Source organism: Sarcophilus harrisii, chromosome 4 (assembly GCF_902635505.1).
Source record: "Sarcophilus harrisii chromosome 4, mSarHar1.11, whole genome shotgun sequence".
Lineage (NCBI taxonomy): Eukaryota > Metazoa > Chordata > Mammalia > Dasyuromorphia > Dasyuridae > Sarcophilus > Sarcophilus harrisii.
The window spans coordinates 13289681-13306203 of NC_045429.1; the positions used below are offsets into that span (position 1 = coordinate 13289681).

The 16523-nt window shown below is 55.2% G+C and overlaps 1 protein-coding gene across 1 annotated transcript in view; it reads right to left on the bottom strand.

Moving 5' to 3' along the window:
* The window catches only part of ROR1 (receptor tyrosine kinase like orphan receptor 1), a 299109-nt gene extending 284167 nt beyond the window's left edge, over nucleotides 1-14942 (bottom strand). Inside the window, exon 1 of the mRNA XM_031968980.1 lies at nucleotides 14243-14942. Within this exon, the coding sequence (XP_031824840.1) occupies nucleotides 14243-14357 (115 nt within the window). The 5' untranslated portion in view covers nucleotides 14358-14942. The remainder of the gene's footprint in view (nucleotides 1-14242) is intronic.
* Between the last annotated feature and the right edge of the window lie 1581 nt (nucleotides 14943-16523).

Genomic DNA, 16523 nt, shown 5'->3' on the forward strand with positions numbered 1-16523 from the left:
TTTACTGGAGGTAGAAGGGGGGGGAAGTTAAAGGCAAACCTATTAATCTCCGTCAATATTTGCCGAAAAGATAAAGAAAAAGCTTTTCTGCCTGTGTCAACAGGATGCTGAATGTGCCCAGTATCATTTCCCCATCGCCATTGAAGTCTGCTGAAGTGTTTGAAGAGCGTGTTAGCCCGAGCTGCCCCCGCCAGCTGCCGGGCCTCCAACACTTCCCACACGAGGCCCCAAGGCCAAGATGGAGCCTCCAAACTGCCCTTTGCTTTTTCAGTGGCTTTTCAGAGACTCTTAGAAGAAAGCACGCTTCCAGGATGTCAGACACCCGGCTGGCACAGATCAGGCACAAAAGTGCCCGCTGCCGGCTGAAGGCAGAAAGAGCCGACCTCCTGGCACGTCCCTCCCTTGGAGCCCCAGCACCCAATGAGTGCACACAGTAGGCACTCAATAAATGACTGGTGATTGACTGACTGATGGACTGATTGACGGAAGTTCCTTGAATCAGTTGCCCAGTTCCCTGGAGGCCACTTTGTAGGCCTTTATCGTTCTTTGGGTACCATTTCATTCATTCATTCATTCATTCATTCACTCATTCAGCTGTAGCAGGCCCCATGGATACAAAACCAAATGCCGTAGTAGAGAGACAGGGCCAGGAAGAACTGGCTTCCAGTCTCACTCGGGACGCGTGTGGTCTGTGTGATTCTGGGCAACTCACCTAACCCCAAGTATCCCAGGCTGAAAAGGGCAGGTAACGAGCTTCACTGAGCTGCTTCCTCCCTTTGCCAGTGAAGGTGCGGGTCTAGATCTGCTCCCTCTCCATTCTATGTGCCAAGCACCAAAGCTGCAACGTGCTGTGCCCCCAAGGGCTTCCATTCTAGGAGGCCAAAGCGTACCCCAGAAAGAGGTCACATGGTCACATTCCAGCTCCCTTGCTTGCCATTGTCTAACTCAGTTTCCCCACCTGTAAAAGGAGGGGGTCGGGCAACAGGAGCCCCGATGCCCATTCCAGCTGAGCCGGCTGCATCAGCCCCTCTCTGTGGCCTTTCTTTAGGCCTCTCAGAGACCGTGAGGCTCATTCGAAAGCGATGGGCACAGTTGGTCCATGTTGGCTCACGGGACCATGGCCGGCAGAATCGGGGCTTCCTGTAGGAGGTGAGCCTGAGCTGGGCAGAGGAAAATCTTGCTGCTCTCTCACACCTTCCCAAAGCACAGATGGGACGCCTTCCCTCCTTCCTCAGGGAGGGTTGGGACCCTGACCCCGGGGAACAGGTCCTGCCCCCAGAGGCCACCGGAAATGGGAAATCATTTCCTAAAAAGTGGAACATCCCACGGCACGTTCTGATCTAACCAGATGCTGAGAGCAAAGACTCGGCCAGCCAAGAAGGGACCCCCTGCTTCGGCCTTGGCTTGGTCACCGGCTGAAGCGGGGAAGGGATCAGCAGGGGGCAGAGATCCCGGAGGGAAGGGACCTCGGAGGCCATCCATGCAGCCTTGTTGCAGATGAGACAGAGACTCGCAGGGGTACACGGGTCAGAATTTGACCCCACATCCTCGTCCAGTCTCAGAGAAGCTATTTGCCCAGCCTGCTTGAAGAAGGAGGTTGGTACCCCGATAGCAGGCCCCAGGAGACCGGGGGTCGTAGGAGTGATCCAGAAGGCAATCTCATCCTCCGGTTCTCCTTCTGGAGAAGCCTGACCCCCAGTCACACAGCAAGTAAGTAAGAGGAGGATCTGAGCCTCTGTCCCTAAGCACTCTCCCCCAGTCCCAAGGTGGCGTCTGGCTGCAGACCCAAACAATAACCCCGGGCCCTCCCTCCTGTGGGGAGATCTTGGGGCTCATGTCGGGCCCGATGGCCCCGACAGTTCTAGTTCAGGAGAGGAGCACCCACCCGGCTCCTTCTCTGGGACCCTGGACAAAGACTGGCCTGGGAGCAGGCGGCGGCCATTCTACTTCCTCTCAGCCGGCACAGGGGGTGCAGAAAAGCCCGAGCCTGTGGCCTTGTCCTCTCGCCGCTCTGTGGAGAAGGCTCGGGGAGCAGCCTGGCAGGCCTCTGGGCCTTTATTCCAGCTGTGGCTAACTGGCTGGCAGACTCCGAGACCCCCTTCCCCATGGGATCCTCCTTCCTCCGTGCTTGCACCTCGGGGCAGCAACCTCCGCTGGCCTGGCCCCATCTGTCACCCAGTGCCTGCTCCTGACCCGGCCCCCTGGGCCCTCCCCATGGTTAACGAGCTTGCATCCACCCCTTTATGCCAGCGCCGATAAAGCTGCTGTCTGGCCCTCCCTCTGCCATTTACTCTCGCGTACAGCTTTGCCCCTTATAATTAACAGCATTTATTGGGGGCTTTCGGGTATGCAGAATGCTCTGCAAACACTGTCCCATTCAATCCTCACCATCACCCTGGGAGGGAGGTGCTTTTATTATCTCCATTTTGCAAGTGAGGAAACTGAGGCAGCCGGTTAAGGGGCTTGGGTAAGTCACATAGGACCCAGCCCGGTGCCCCCAAGTGACACAGTCAGGGCAAGGATCGGCACTCGGAGCCCCTTCCACTGTGGTTGTCTTGGCGAGAAGAAAGAGTGGGGCTAGTTTCAAAGCTCCTCACTCTGGACTGAGCCTGGGACCCGTGGCCGTAGCTCTTTAATATGCCCAAGGGAGGCAGACCCAGGTACTGGGCAGGGAGCTGAGCCCCAGAAATCCCTCTTTGTGAGCCACTGGATCTGGGCAAGCACGGAGAGGGAAGGAGGATGAAGCGGGAAGGAGGATGGAGAGGGAAGGAGGATGGAGAGGGAAGGAGGATGGAGCGGGAAGGAGGATGGAGAGGGAAGGAGGATGGAGAGGGAAGGAGGATGGAGCGGGAAGGAGGATGGAGAGGGAAGGAGGATGGAGAGGGAAGGAGGATGGAGCGGGAAGGAGGATGGAGAGGGAAGGAGGATGGAGCGGGAAGGAGGATGGAGAGGGAAGGAGGATGGAGAGGGAAGGAGGATGGAGAGGGAAGGAGGATGGAGAGGGAAGGAGGATGGAGCGGGAAGGAGGATGGAGAGGGAAGGAGGATGGAGCAGGAAGGAGGGCACAGATCTCGTGGTGAAGGGGGTCCCGGGGTCTGCCCACCTTTGCTCCCCAGCCGGGTAGCCACAGCTGGAATAAAGGCACAGGGACAAGCTCCTTAAATCTGAGCATGGCACACGGAGGCAAGACAAAGAGAATTCACAGGCTCCCTCAAGGTCTCGGCAAGCCAGAACAAAGTGACATTAATACAGACTGAAGAAAAGTTCTACACCTTTCAAACTATCAGGGATGGGGAAAGCATAATTTCGGTGAAAAAAGATCTGGAGGTTTTAGTGGACCACAAGTCTAATGAGCCAACCACTGCGTTCAAAGAAAGCACATGTTCTCCCGGCTGCCGACATTTCTAGAGGAAAGGAGCCCACAGCGATGCTGGGAATCCTGGATTCAGTTTTAGGCGCTTCCCTGTAATGAAGAGATGCTCGGAAGGTGAGGAGAAAAGGGGGCAAGGGGAGGAGAAGAGGGGGAAGGGAAGAGAGAGAAAGAGTGAAGGGGGAGGGGAAGAGCAGGATATGAGTGGAAGGGGGAGGGGAGAAGAGAGAGAAGGGGAAGAGCAGGAGGGGGGGTGGAAGAGCAGGGGGGAGGGGAGAAGAGAGAGAAGGGGGAGGGGAGGGAAAGGGGGAGGGAGAAGACCAGGAGGAGAGTCGCTCCCCGGGGGGATATTTTCTGGGTAATGAGGCCCCTTTCAAGCCAAATTCTTGAAGAGAGAAGGGGGAGGGGAGGGGAGGGAGAAGGAGGAGAGAGGGTGTCCAGGGCAGGGAGAGCATCCCCGTGAGTCTCTCCAGCTGGGCCGCCCCAGCCCCAACCCTGCTCATATACACATGTCAGCACTGTCAAATGGGGAAAAGTGTCCGGGGCGGACCTCGCTCCCGCCCCGGCCTCCCCAACAAGCTGCACCTAAAACTGGAGAAAATGAACCAACAAGGGCCTCCTAGAACCCGCAATTCTATCTGTGGCCCCTTTAAGGGGATCCTTCATTTATAGAATTTCTCCCAGACTTTTTATCTTGGAACTCCAGGCTAGACAGCACCCCCGCTCCCTGCTGCATGTGCCACCAGTCCTTGGTCTGATCCCAGGATGCTAGAGCTGGAATAAGCAAGGAAGGAAGGAAGGAAGGAAGGAAGGAAGGAAGGAAGGAAGGAAGGAAGGAAGGAAGGAAGGAAGGAAGGAAGGAAGGAGGGAGGGAAGGGAGGGAGAGAAGGAAGGAAAGGAGGGGAAGGAAGGAGGAAAGGAGGGAAGGAAGGAGGGAAGGAAGGAAAGGAGGGAAGGAAGGAAGATCCATTCCCTCCTTGACAGTATTTCCAGTCCTGGCTCCAAAGGGGGGACCCAGCAGCTCCTGAGGCAGCCAGCTCACTTTGGGAAATTCCCAATTCTTGGAATGTTTTTCCTTGAGATAAATCTAAGCATCTGCCCCTCTGACCCGGACACCCCCTTTCCTCCACCTGATTCTCACCTGGGGAGATTTATCCTCGACCACCCCTCCCAGTGGTTCAGTCTAAGTTTCAGCATAAGTATCTAGAAAGGGGAGCGAGATCCGAGACAGAGTGGGCTTCTAACCTGTACCCTCTGACCGCATCACTCCCTCTGAAAGCTGAGGGTCCGGCAGAAATATGCCAACAGGTGCCCTCGTGTGTCTAAGAAATCTGGCAACGGGACTGTGAAAACTATCCCTCCATCTCTCCCCACGTCCTTTTATTACCAAGGTGACAGAGGGAAGGATTAATGAAAACCAGGCCCGTGAAGCCGAAAAGCATAAAGCCCAAATGACGGGTTTGATGACATGACAAGTCGGGGTAATGGCCGATTGCACAGGTGTGTGGAGAGGGAGGGACCCGGGGGCAGGAGGGAGCTCTCCCAGGGAAAGAGAAGCAATTAGCCTAAAAGGACGCCTGTCCTGTCAAGAGAAGGGACTGGGGAGGAAGAGGTGGGATGGACCCAGGCAGCTTTTTATTTAAAGGAGCTCAGAGGAGCCTCATGGCGTCCAATCTCCTGGAAACCGAGCCCCCGAGTTACTTGACATCCCCAGGGATTCACAAGTATTAAACGGCAGGGGTTAAATTTGAATCCAGGTCATCCCACTCTACCCAGCATTCTCTTCCCCTGTACTCTCTCCAAGTTCCACTCAGTGAAGCTCCTTTTGTTTTTTAAGCACTCAATGGAGTATTCGTTGTGGACTCCACTTCATTCACTCTCCATCCAAGGATTAAGACCAACTCTCTTTGATTTTCATCATGTTTATAAAGCTCTTAGGATCAAAGATTTCAAGTTTGAAGAACACTCAAAAGAGATTGCTTCAACAGCCAAGTGATATATCAACAGGCATTTATTAAGCACCGACTATTTACGGGGAACTTCACTAGAGTGAGAGTCAGTCTCTGTGATGTCACTGGCATCGGGAACTGGTTCTACTAATGGGGGCCAGCACCTTTTCTGCAACTTATCAGCTTAGAGAATGAGCTGCCCAGAGCATTGATTAGTGAAGGGACTCCTATGGGTCACAAGGCCAGTAGGTGTCAAGAAATACAACTTTCTGACTCTGAGGCCTGCGCGCTCTCTCTCTCTCTCTCTCTCTTTCTCTCTCTCTCTCTCTCTCTCTCTCTCTCTCTCTCTCTCTCTCTCTCTCTCTCTCTCTCTCTCTCTCTCTCTCTCTCTCTCTCTCTTTCTCTCTCTCTCTCCCCACTACTATCACTAACCGTACTAAAATAAAATCCTGCCTAAATCCTGAGGAGGAGAGAGAATGTACTCACAATGTATATTTATTAGTGCTTGGCATATACTAGGTGCTTAATAAATGCATGTTGATTGTGGGACCTAAACATAAGTGGAATTGTCAACAGAATAAGTACCAGATCATTTCAGCAGAGAGGCGCTAGCTGAAAGTGAGACCAGAAAAAGAAAATAAACCAAGCCCCGATAAAGCGTTTACTCTGCAGTGAGCACCTCTAAGTGCTGGAGAGCCCAACGAGGAGAGATCTGAGGCAGCGTCAGGGAGTCGGAGGGAGGGCTAGATGATCCGAGGCAACAAGGATCCCGGGGAGTTACTGAGGAGGGGGAACATGTTCAGACCCCCGGATGTTTTAGAAAAACCACAGCCAAATGGAGGACGTCTGAATCAAAACACACCTCGTCTCCTCCAGTCGAGTTTACTATGATACAGTCAGCGAATGCTCGAAATAAGCTTGGTGAAGGGCCCCCAAGGAGCCTCGCCTTCGGGGTGACCCTTGCCCGAGGCTGGCAGGAGCCCCTGAAGCCATCCCACCCAAAGCCCACGTTTGGCATCTGAGGAAACTGAATACGTTGCCCAAAGTCCACCACAAAGCCAAGAGAGATGAGTCCAGAGCCAAGAATCGCAGGGCTTGGGAGGGAAGAGGGAGCTCAGCTGCCATCTTGTCCAACCCAAAGGCCAAGAAATCTCCACTCCAACACCAGGCTCTGCCACCTGCTACTTGGGAAGTCTCTCTCTGTGACTCAGTTTCCTCTTCTGGGAAACAAAGTGGATGGAACAGAAGGCCTCCACGGCCGCCCAGTGCTCCACCTACGCTCTGGTCCTCCTTTTCTCCCATCATTCTTCCTCTCTAGAAAGCCCTGGCCCCCTAACCCCAGCCCACAGAACATCTGGCAGCCGCCTCTGCGCCCTTCTGCAACCCCGACTGTAACGAGCCCCCGTTTTCATTCCTTCAGCCAATCGAGCAGAGCCGGCTCTCCCCACTGACAGGGCCCCATCCCGCCCACGAGCCAAGCAGCCCCAAGGGGTGATGGGGGCCCGGCCTTGTTTTTCCTTCTCAGGATTTGTCCGTGACTAAGGGAGCACCTCGGGACTCTTTCCTCCAGCCGTTACCCTTTCCCTTTCAAGTCGCCCTCAGCGAGATTATTTGGACACCGGGACGAAGCCGGTCGGGTTTCAAATGCGGCCCTTGCCGGGCAGCATCCCCCAATGAGAATTCTGGAATGACACTGGGGGCGTGCCCTCCGCCAAACAGTTTGAAGTTCTGAAAAAGCCTTTGTTTTAAGAGCCTGCAACGCTAAACCCTGGGACCCCGAGGCCCGGCTCTGCAGACCCGTGTCCCGCTTTGAACCAGACACAGGGACAGGGGGGCACTTGTTCGGTGGATGCCCGAGACTTCATTTTGGAGGCTCCCCCGGGCACCCAAAGGTCGCTTCTCCAGCATGGAGACGTCAGGCTGGCCTCTCTCCCTGCAAGGGCACCCTCCAGGTGAGCTTGGGGATCATCAGGGAGCAGATACAGGGTCTAAACGTGGTCTAGGCCCCGTCACCCTCTGCTCTCTTCTCTGTTATCTGTATTCTCTCATCCTTTCCAGCTCGAACATTCTATTATCCTTTCTAGTCTGTGAAAAATAAATCAACAAATGCTTGTGCACTCGCGCTAAACATTATGGGAGTTCAGCTTATGGCTGTTTCATCATGGTTCTCATATCAAAACTCCACAGAGCCCTCTCTGCACTTAACAGTCACTCTCAAGCCCCGTTCCCACCGTGGAAGCCCCCGGTACCACCCCATGGCCTCCCTACTCGTGGGAGAAGGGATGTGCAAGCCCGGCTCTGCCCACATCAGCCCCTTAAATTACCTGCCTCTGTTCTCTGGAGATGGAGATCCAGGGGCCCGGTCTTTGGGGCAAGGTGAGCTGGGGGAGGGGAGGGCAGGAGCTCACAGGTGTTACAAGAGGCCAGACCAGAACATCCGGGTACATTTCCCCCGCATTGTGAAAAGAAAGGGCCGGCCCAATTAGCCCGGTCCTGAACAAAGCGGAGACCCGAACTGTGCTCACTGTAACAAAGAGAGCCTCCTTTGGCTGCTGTTTATTTGTATTTTGTTCGTTAGCTTTTTAGATATTCCTGGCATGCGAGTCCGGCTCTCTCCAAGCAGCTGCACTTAGTTAAGAATCACTTCTTCTTTCTTCCCCTTTTCCTCCTTCTCCCTGGGCCTAGGGAGACGATTCCTTTATCTCTGGGGGTCTCAAGAGCAGTGTCTCAGGTCAAAAACTTCCTATTTGGCCAGGGAGTTTTAAAGAAAGACTTCCTTGCTGTGTCTGTTTTACCCACCGGCAAGCATTTATTAATCTCCTACTGTGTTTAGCCCATTGCCTGGCACACAGTGGGCACTTAATAAGTGGGTTTTGACTAGATCCAAAGCACAAGGATGGTTTGAGCCGAGAATGGATCCAAACCAAATCATCGTGCAACTAAAGGGTAGAAAAGGGAGCAAAAGAAGAGAGAATGCTCGGTGGGAGTTGTACCTAGCCCAGAGTCCAAGCCTTAAATTCAAATTCATCCCCTGATAATTATCATACAGATGGCCTAGAGCATTTAAAAGGCTTTAAGGAGTTTATTCATCAAATGAGGAGGAGGAGGAGGGTTTCAAGGGAGTCCTCCAATGATGAAGACACCCTCTTCCTGGCAGAGATGGGGGGGGGAGGGAGAAGGGGGACAGGGCCACAAGGTTAAGGGGAGAATTTATAGGAAACGAGTTTTTTTCCCTCCCAGTAGCAAGACTGGAGGGGAGAGAAAAGGAAAGAAAATCAATTTATGGAAAAATAAAATGTAATTTTCAAAAAAGCAGGGGTTGAAGTAAACAGTCTGTAAAGGTTCCTTCCTCTCTTAATCTAAGCTCCAGTGCCATATCCAGATGCTCCAGTGCCATGAGGAGGGACATTTAGGAAGCTTTTCACACAAACTTTCACTTGACCTTCCAAGCTGCCCAGGGAAATAGACACTATTACTCGACCTATTTGGCAACGAGGAAGCAGATGCAAGGGAAGCTAAATAATTCCCCTAGGGTCACACAGCCAGGAAGCAGAGGAAGCAGGATTTGAGTCCGGTCTCAGAGCCTGAGACTCCAAACACTGAACCCTTCTGTCCCTCTCACAACCTGAATCACGGCCCAAGACCACCGGCCATCCACCAGTCACCCACAAGACCGAGGGCTTCTTGGAAAGGCTGGCTAGGAGGGTCCCCAAAGCTGCCCAGAGTCATGGCTCATTCTAATCACTCCAGTAACTAGAAGGCTCGACAGCAATTCCCAAGGGCCGTTCCAGGAGTGGCTGGTGGCTCAGGCCCTCTCCAGGCCTGGCTTGTGCAGCCCAGCAGGGAGGAGAGGTCCCTCCACAGCCCCTGGAAGCATAAGAGGAAGGCTCCCACCTGGAGAGACAGCCCGAGGGACACTTCTGACGGCACAGGGTATGATGGGAACTCTTCCCAGCCCTCTCAGACTTTGGGAAGAGCTGCGTGGGTCAGAGGGTCAGGTTCCTATCCCAGATCATTTCTGTCTTAATTTCTTCATCAACAAAAAGGGAAAGGATTGGCGTGCACACACACACACACACACACACACACAGAGACACACACACACACCCCACAACTCTCCGTGTGTGAGTCAGATCCAGGGATCCTTGGCTCAGAGATAAGGATGCAACATAGATCCACATCACCTCCTCTAGATCTGCTCCCCCACCCCCCAAGCTAATGATCTGCCTGCAGAAGGAGAAATGGAAAATGGGTCTCTTATTAAAAAGAGAGCAAACCGGGGACATGAGGGCAAAGAGCTTAGCTCAGATGACTAAGGCTCAAATAAAGCAGTAAGCAAAGCCCCTTTCACCTTCCACTAGAGAACACTCTTTGCCTAAGGATTAAATGCTGAGTGATACAGAGAAGAGGGCCAGGGAAGGCCCCAGCCTGCCTGGCTCACCCACGCACTGTCACTCAGGCTGGGTCTGGCCAGATTGGCTTTTTTAGTATTATTGTTATTATTTCTCCCATCATTCCCCCAGGCTGGAATGCCTCCCTGCTCCCTCCATCTCATTCCCTTAAACCATCGTTCCTCCGGCTTTCCCTGACACCAGCAGGAGAGCCCCACCCTCCCAAATCCACTCTGTATTACTTTGGGATAATTCTCCTATAATCTGGAAGGAGCAGGGAGGCAGCCAGGCCTCCCGGAGAGAAAGCCAGCCTCAAGCCAGAAAGCCCTTCCTCCCTCCAAGGCACACTGGCTGCCTGGCCCTGGGCTGGAGTCCTCCCCATTGGTTCTGGGGAAGGGGCCCGTCTGCCTTCATGGAAGAAGCTCTGCCTTTCCTGAAATCCTAGGTGGCCCAATCCTCATTCTTTTGTTGTTTTGTAAATAAATTTTATTGATTTTTTTTGGGGGGGGGTTATATCACTTAAACTGCCCTCTGTATCCCCCTCCCTTCTCTCTTTAGGGCAGAGAGACTTTTTAAAGTGGGAATTCTGAATCTGGGCTCCCGGAGCCTGTTTTTAATTTCAGGATGACTATTTGGCCGTAATTGGTTTCCTTTGTAATTCTATGTATTTTATTTTATGAACTTAAAAACACAGTTCTGAGAAGGGAGTCTACGGGCTTCCCCAAGCTCCATCTCGCGGCCTTTGCACCTCAGAAAGGCTGATCGTAGGCCCCAAATCAAGCAGGCCCCAAAACCAGGCAGGCCCAAAGGGGAAATTTGAATTCTGCCAAAAGTGTCTGGGACTTTAAAAAATAAAAAAGGTTAAAAATCTTTGCTCTGTAGATTGTCAAGAGACAGAAACAGAGAGACAGAGGGACAGAGACAGAGACAGAGAGAAAGACAGAAACAGAGCTGACAGAGATAGAAAGGCAGAAACAGAAGAGAGAAAAAGGCAGAGACAGAGGAGACAGGGCAGACAGAGACAGGACAGAGAGAGGCAGAGACAGAGAGACAAAGGCAGGGAGAGGAGACAGGTGAATGTGGACACGGTGCATGAGGCTCCTATTCTCTGTAGGATCTGGCTGTCCTCAGACTGAGACTGGTGATTTGTTTGGATTTTTTCAGTGAAAGCCGGGATAGCATTTTAAAGTCAAGGCCGCAGGCCGTACTCCCATTGTGATGGTCTTTCTTTTTTCTGGGCTTCCCTGCATCACTAAGTGAAGGCAAAGGGGAACTTTGCAGGGGCCGCTCCCATTTCATCCCCCACCACTACCCCAAAGTACATTGCATTTGAAGTTACGTGAACCTTTTCCCCAAACTAAAGGGGAAAGTCTTTCCCCAAAAGCAGAATTCCAGCCCTCCAGGAATTGTGACTACATGGACTTCTCCTACCACACATAATCCTCTCCCAAGAGACTCCAGGATGGCCAACTGCTTCAAGCGGACCCAGAAACCAGCCAGAACCTGACCTAACAGAGCCTACCCAGAAGCCTCTGGGGCTTCCAAAATGGGGCCAGGATGGCCAGGATCACAAGGCCCTTTGTAAAGGGACCCGGTCCCCTGGCAGCGGCCCTTCTGCCGCCTGAGCGTCCTCCCGGGGCTGCTCACGGAAGATATTCAGGCTCAGGCAGCCCGTGTCGGGGCAGGCTGGCACCTCGGAGCTTTCTCCCGGCAGGGAATTCCTGCATGAAGGAGAAATCCTGGATCCTGGCAAGATCCAGGAAGGCCAATCCCTGGGGGGCTTGTCATCTGAGAGGAGGCAGTCGGAGCTGGCCGGAAGGCCCGCCGAGGTGGGGAGTGCTGACATACCTGGAGAAGAGGGGGGCAGGGCCCAGAAATCCACAACCCGGCCCAGTCAGGGCCCATCCCGCGGCCGCGGCTGCTCCTCGGAAAGTTGGGTTTAGGGCTCAAGCTCCAGCAGCTACAGAAGTCAGATTAAAACGGCGGCTGCCTCCAGATGACACCATTTTACAAAAGGAGGGGGGTCGGAGAAACACCGAGTGTTCAGATATGGAGAAGTACCGAAATTGAGCAGCTACGGCCTTAAGCTGATTTCATGAGTCACTGGCTGGGTTAGTGGAGGAACCCAAGCTTAAACAGGGGATGGAAAACTGGGAGCTCGGAGCAATCAAGAAGCCCGCAACAAACAAATCCAAGCAGCGTTGGAGGCTGGAGGGACACACAAGTCTCCTTTAAACAACAGAGACCCAGGAGTTCGGTCTCCGCCGAAGGCCCCCCGCGCACCGGGTGATTGGACAGAGTTCTTGGGAAGAAGAAGCCAGTGGAAGGGGGGGCGTCAGCCGGAATCGGGGGGAAATGCTCCCCTTCTAAGTGTCTGCACCAAGGGAAAAGTGAAATGGCCAAAAAGAACCAAACCGAGTATCTTCCCAATCCCATTTTCCCCTGAAATAGCCAAATAATACACAGTAAAAGTAATTCAGGCAGCCAAAGTTCCCTGGAAAGAATACTTAATTTGGGATCAGAAGTCCTGGATTCAAATCTTGTCTGTCATCTATTTGCCTCATCATAGGCCTCAGTTTCCTTATCTGTAAAGTGAAGGGGTTAGACTAGAAGGCCTGAAAGGTTCCTGCCAGCTGTGGATGTAGGATACTGCTCTTTATTTATTATGCAGATGACGAAACATTCCCAGAGAGTAAAATGAATGACCCACTGTCACAGAGAAGGAGAAAGGATCTCCATCTGGGGATTCGGATTCACTCCACCCCGTTCTGACCCATCCCTAGATCTCCTTGAGTCCGTACTTGGTAAATGAAGAAGGTACTTGGTAAAATCCCCCCTCCATGTCCCCCAACTACAGCTTTGCTGAAATGATTTTTCCGTCCCCTCCAAAGGGAGGATCCCAAACAGTCTCATTGGCAGGGACATGGGATGAGGGGAGTTTGCTTCAATGACCCCCTAAGAGCCCAGACCTCAGGACCAGAAACGCTTGTCCAGCCCCCCCCCCCCCCCTCTTCCAGCCACCAGCCCCCGGAGGGACAGGGCAAGGTCTGTTTCCTAGATGACTCTAAAAAGAAGCTCCCAGAGGGAGACACTTTCTTATTCAGGAGTCCGGACCCCAGGCCTTCCTTCTCCTGAGCAAAGCACTGACAAGGGCCAAATGAAAGATGCATGAGAAAGGAGGGAGAGAAGGAGGGGGTGGAAAAGAGGAAGGGAAGGAAGGAGGGAGACAGAGAGAGAATCAGAGGTGGGGGAAGGGAGAGAGAGGAGAGGGGGAGGGAGGAAGGGAAGGAGAAAAAGAAGAGGAGAGATAGAAAGAGAGGGGAGAGAGAGGAGAAAAAGGGGAGAGAGAGAAATGGGGGGAAAGAGAGAGGGGGAGGGAGGAAAAATAGAGAGAGCGAGAGCAAAAGTGGGGAGGGCTTCCCCGGCCTGAATGCATGTTAAAAGTGAAGCTGCAGACCCCAGGGGCCTTTAATCAACTTTCCCCCCTCCGACCTCCAAAGAATGACTCGGTTGTGTCCCCGGAGAAGGCCCGGTCTCCCCCTCCCGGGCTTATTGTGTCTTCCGCGAAGACAGAGAGCGGGCGGATTGAAAGCTTCCCGCAGGGAAGGTAATACGCCGGCCCCTCTTATTAGTTTTTCTCTAACTGTTGCGATTGTCTTTGGAGATTACCAGAGGCAGGACGCCGGAGCGAGGGGCAGCCGCGGGGGGGCGCTCCCGGGGCCGGGGGCAGCGCCACTTCGGCCCCAAGAGCTCGGAGCGGAAAAAGAAAAGCAAAGTTGGGGAGAGGTGGGGGAGGGCTGAGAAGTGGGGGCGACCGGGCGGCGCGGGGCGCGCGCACTCAGGAGCGCGCGCGTACACACACACACACACACACACACACTCACACTCACACACACACACACACACACTCACACTCACACACACACTCACACACACACACACACGGGGGATCGCCACCCCCAGCCCATCCACGTTTCCTGCCACTGATGACAGCCGCTAATTTCACGTAGGACAAGACCCCAGCTCCCACGCCCGGCCCGCCCAGGCCCGGGCAGGGGGACCCCGGGCGCAATCGGTGCCTTCCTCAACCTCGGGGGATCCCATCTCGGGGCCACTCCAGCCCCGCCGAGTCAGGACCATTCTCAGGTGGGGTAGGAGTGGGGGCGGGGAGGAAGGCGGCCTGACTGGGCCGGGGAGGGTCTGCCCCCCTCCCGTCCGCGGCGTGGAGGCGGTGGCGGCGCCTGGCCCGCGGGCCCCGGCGGCGGGGCGATCGGGCGGGCTGCCCCAGAGGTGGCAGGCTGCCCGCGCTGCCCCTGGCCCGTCCCCCGCCCCTCTCCTCACAGCACGGCCCGCAGGCTGCCCGGAGGAGGCGGCCGCACGGAGCCCCAGCCCATCCTTCCTCCTCCCGGTCCCCGCAGTCCGGCCCGAGGGCTGCCCGGAGGAGGCGGCGGGCTGCCAGCGCGGACCCCAGCCCACCTCCTCTCCCCCCCCCCCCTCCTCGCTCCCCGCAGTCCGGGGCGGGCGCCTCTTACCTTGGGCTGCTCCGGGGCGGGCCAGCAGGACCGCGGCGTGCAGGACGAGCAGCGGCAGCGCCGGGAGGCAGCGGGCGGGCGCCCCGCGCCTCTGGCCGCGGCCGGCCCGGGGCATTCCTCCCGTGGGCTTGGGGCGGCGCTCCGGGCACGTCCACCAGGCTCGCCCCGAGGTCCCGGCGGCCGCCTCTCGGGGGCTGGCTCTGGGCGGCCGCCCGGGCGCACGCACGCACGCCCGGGGCTCGCGGCTCCCTTTGTCCTGCTCGCTCGCAGCCTCCCCGCCGCCCGCCTCGGGCTCCTCCGGGCTCCTGCTTCCCCTCTCTCCACGCCGCTCCGCTGGTCCCGGGGCGACGGGACCGGCCCTCTCGGCCGCCCCCACCCTTGGCCGCGGCAGCCCCGGCGCCGCTCGGGCTCGGGAGCCGGGGAGCCGGCGGACGAGGGGGCCGGGGGCTCGGGGCCGGAGCCGGGGGCCGGCGGGCGGCGGCGCTTCCCTCCGGAGCCGGGGCGGGCGGCGGGCGGCGGCGTTGGCGGCGGCGTTGGCGGCGACGGCGGCGGCAGGGGCGGCTCTCCCGGCCGCGTCCCCTCCTCTGCCTCTCTCGCTCTCAGCCTCCCCAACTTGTCACTTTCCAAAGTCTTCAGCAAAGCGCCCGAGCGCGCCTTGACCAATGGCCCAAGTGGCCGGCCCACCGGCGCCCCCCGCTGGCGGCTCCCGGGACCGGCCAACTCCCCAGCCGGGCTCCGTGCCCACCCCGCCCCCAGACTCCCCCCTCCACACACACACCACCCTTTCTCTTCCAGAGATGCGTCCCAAATTCAAACCCGAGAATCCGGGCCCTCCCAGAGCGCGTTGGGCGGGTGCCACGCGCTTTACCTGCGCGGTCCCATTTACCTGAGAAGGAGGCGCCGGTCCCTCTTTCCCTCTCTGGGCCTGGCTTCTCCACAAGGAGCTTGAGGCCACAAGCCGCCCATTCCCTCCGAGCTCCCCCAATCCCGTGATCAGCCGCGAGAGTCCTGCCCGGGGGCCCCCCAGCTGGAAAGTGTCCGAGCCAGGATTCGAACCCTCCACTTCTCCAAAGTCGGGCAGCCTCCAAGAGGCAGTCGGGTGGGCTCCGGGCAGAGGCCCGGCCTTAGCTCCAGTGGTGCAGCCACGAGCAGGGGAGGCCCGAGCTTCTCAACTGCTAAACTGATTAAATAAATAAAATCGCCTGATCTACTCCCCACACTGAAGAGAAAGCTTTTCGAATCCTTCGGCTGGGTGGAAATCTGAAACATTATATTTAGAGCAGGATTTTGGCTCCGGGTCCTTTCCCGAAAGCTATTTTAGTCGGCGGGGTCAGGATCCTTTTAAGAGAAAAGAGCCCTATTTTGTAACATGATTAGATCCTAACTTTGGAATATTAGCGTGCTATCGGACACATGCGTATATTCTACGTCGCCTGTGTAGGTATTTTAAGAAGCACTTATTAAGCATTTACTGTGTATCAGATACTGCGCTGAGACTAGCTGGGGATACTAAGGGGGAAAAACAGGCCTTCCCTGACTCTTGTTATTACGTTCAAAATGTAGACGACGTACATAGGAAACAGCCATTGCGGGGGAACCTCCAAAAGGAGGCACTTCTTCCGAATCTTGAAAATCCCTCGGGATTTGAAGAGGGAGGGTGAGGAAGTGAGGCATTCTGGGTTAAGGGCCCACGGGCAAGAGGAGATGGGAAATGGAGCTCGGTGGGTGAGGAACAGCACTTAGGCTAATGTGGCTGGATGTTGGAGCTGGTGGAAAGGCCGCCTAAGAAGAGGCCAGATTACACCAAGGCCCAAAAGTCAAACAGGGGGGATTGTAGGTCCTAGAAGTAATAAGAAGTCATTGGATTCCAGCCTGGGGCCTTCCCCAGCACCTACACCTCAGAAATCCCAAATACTACAAACCAGAGTTTGAGTTATTGTGTGGTTAATTGTCTAAACTTTTAAAAGTGATGGGGAAAACTGTTAATGTGGATTCATTATAAAGGGGAGGAGGTGTTCTAATGAAACAGCACATCCCTGGTTTACACCAGCCTCACCTCCCCCTGCTTATACATTCTCTGTTGTTTATAAAAGGGAGTAAGTGTGGACTACCTGCCATCTAGGGGAGGGGGTGGGGAGAACGAGAGGATAATTTGGAACAAAAGGTTTTGCAAAGGCCTATGTTGAAAAACTACCCATATTCCATTCCCTCTGTTTTTGTCTTCTTGCATTTTTGATTTCCTTCTCAGGTTAATTTTATCTTGTTTCTAAGTCTGATTTTT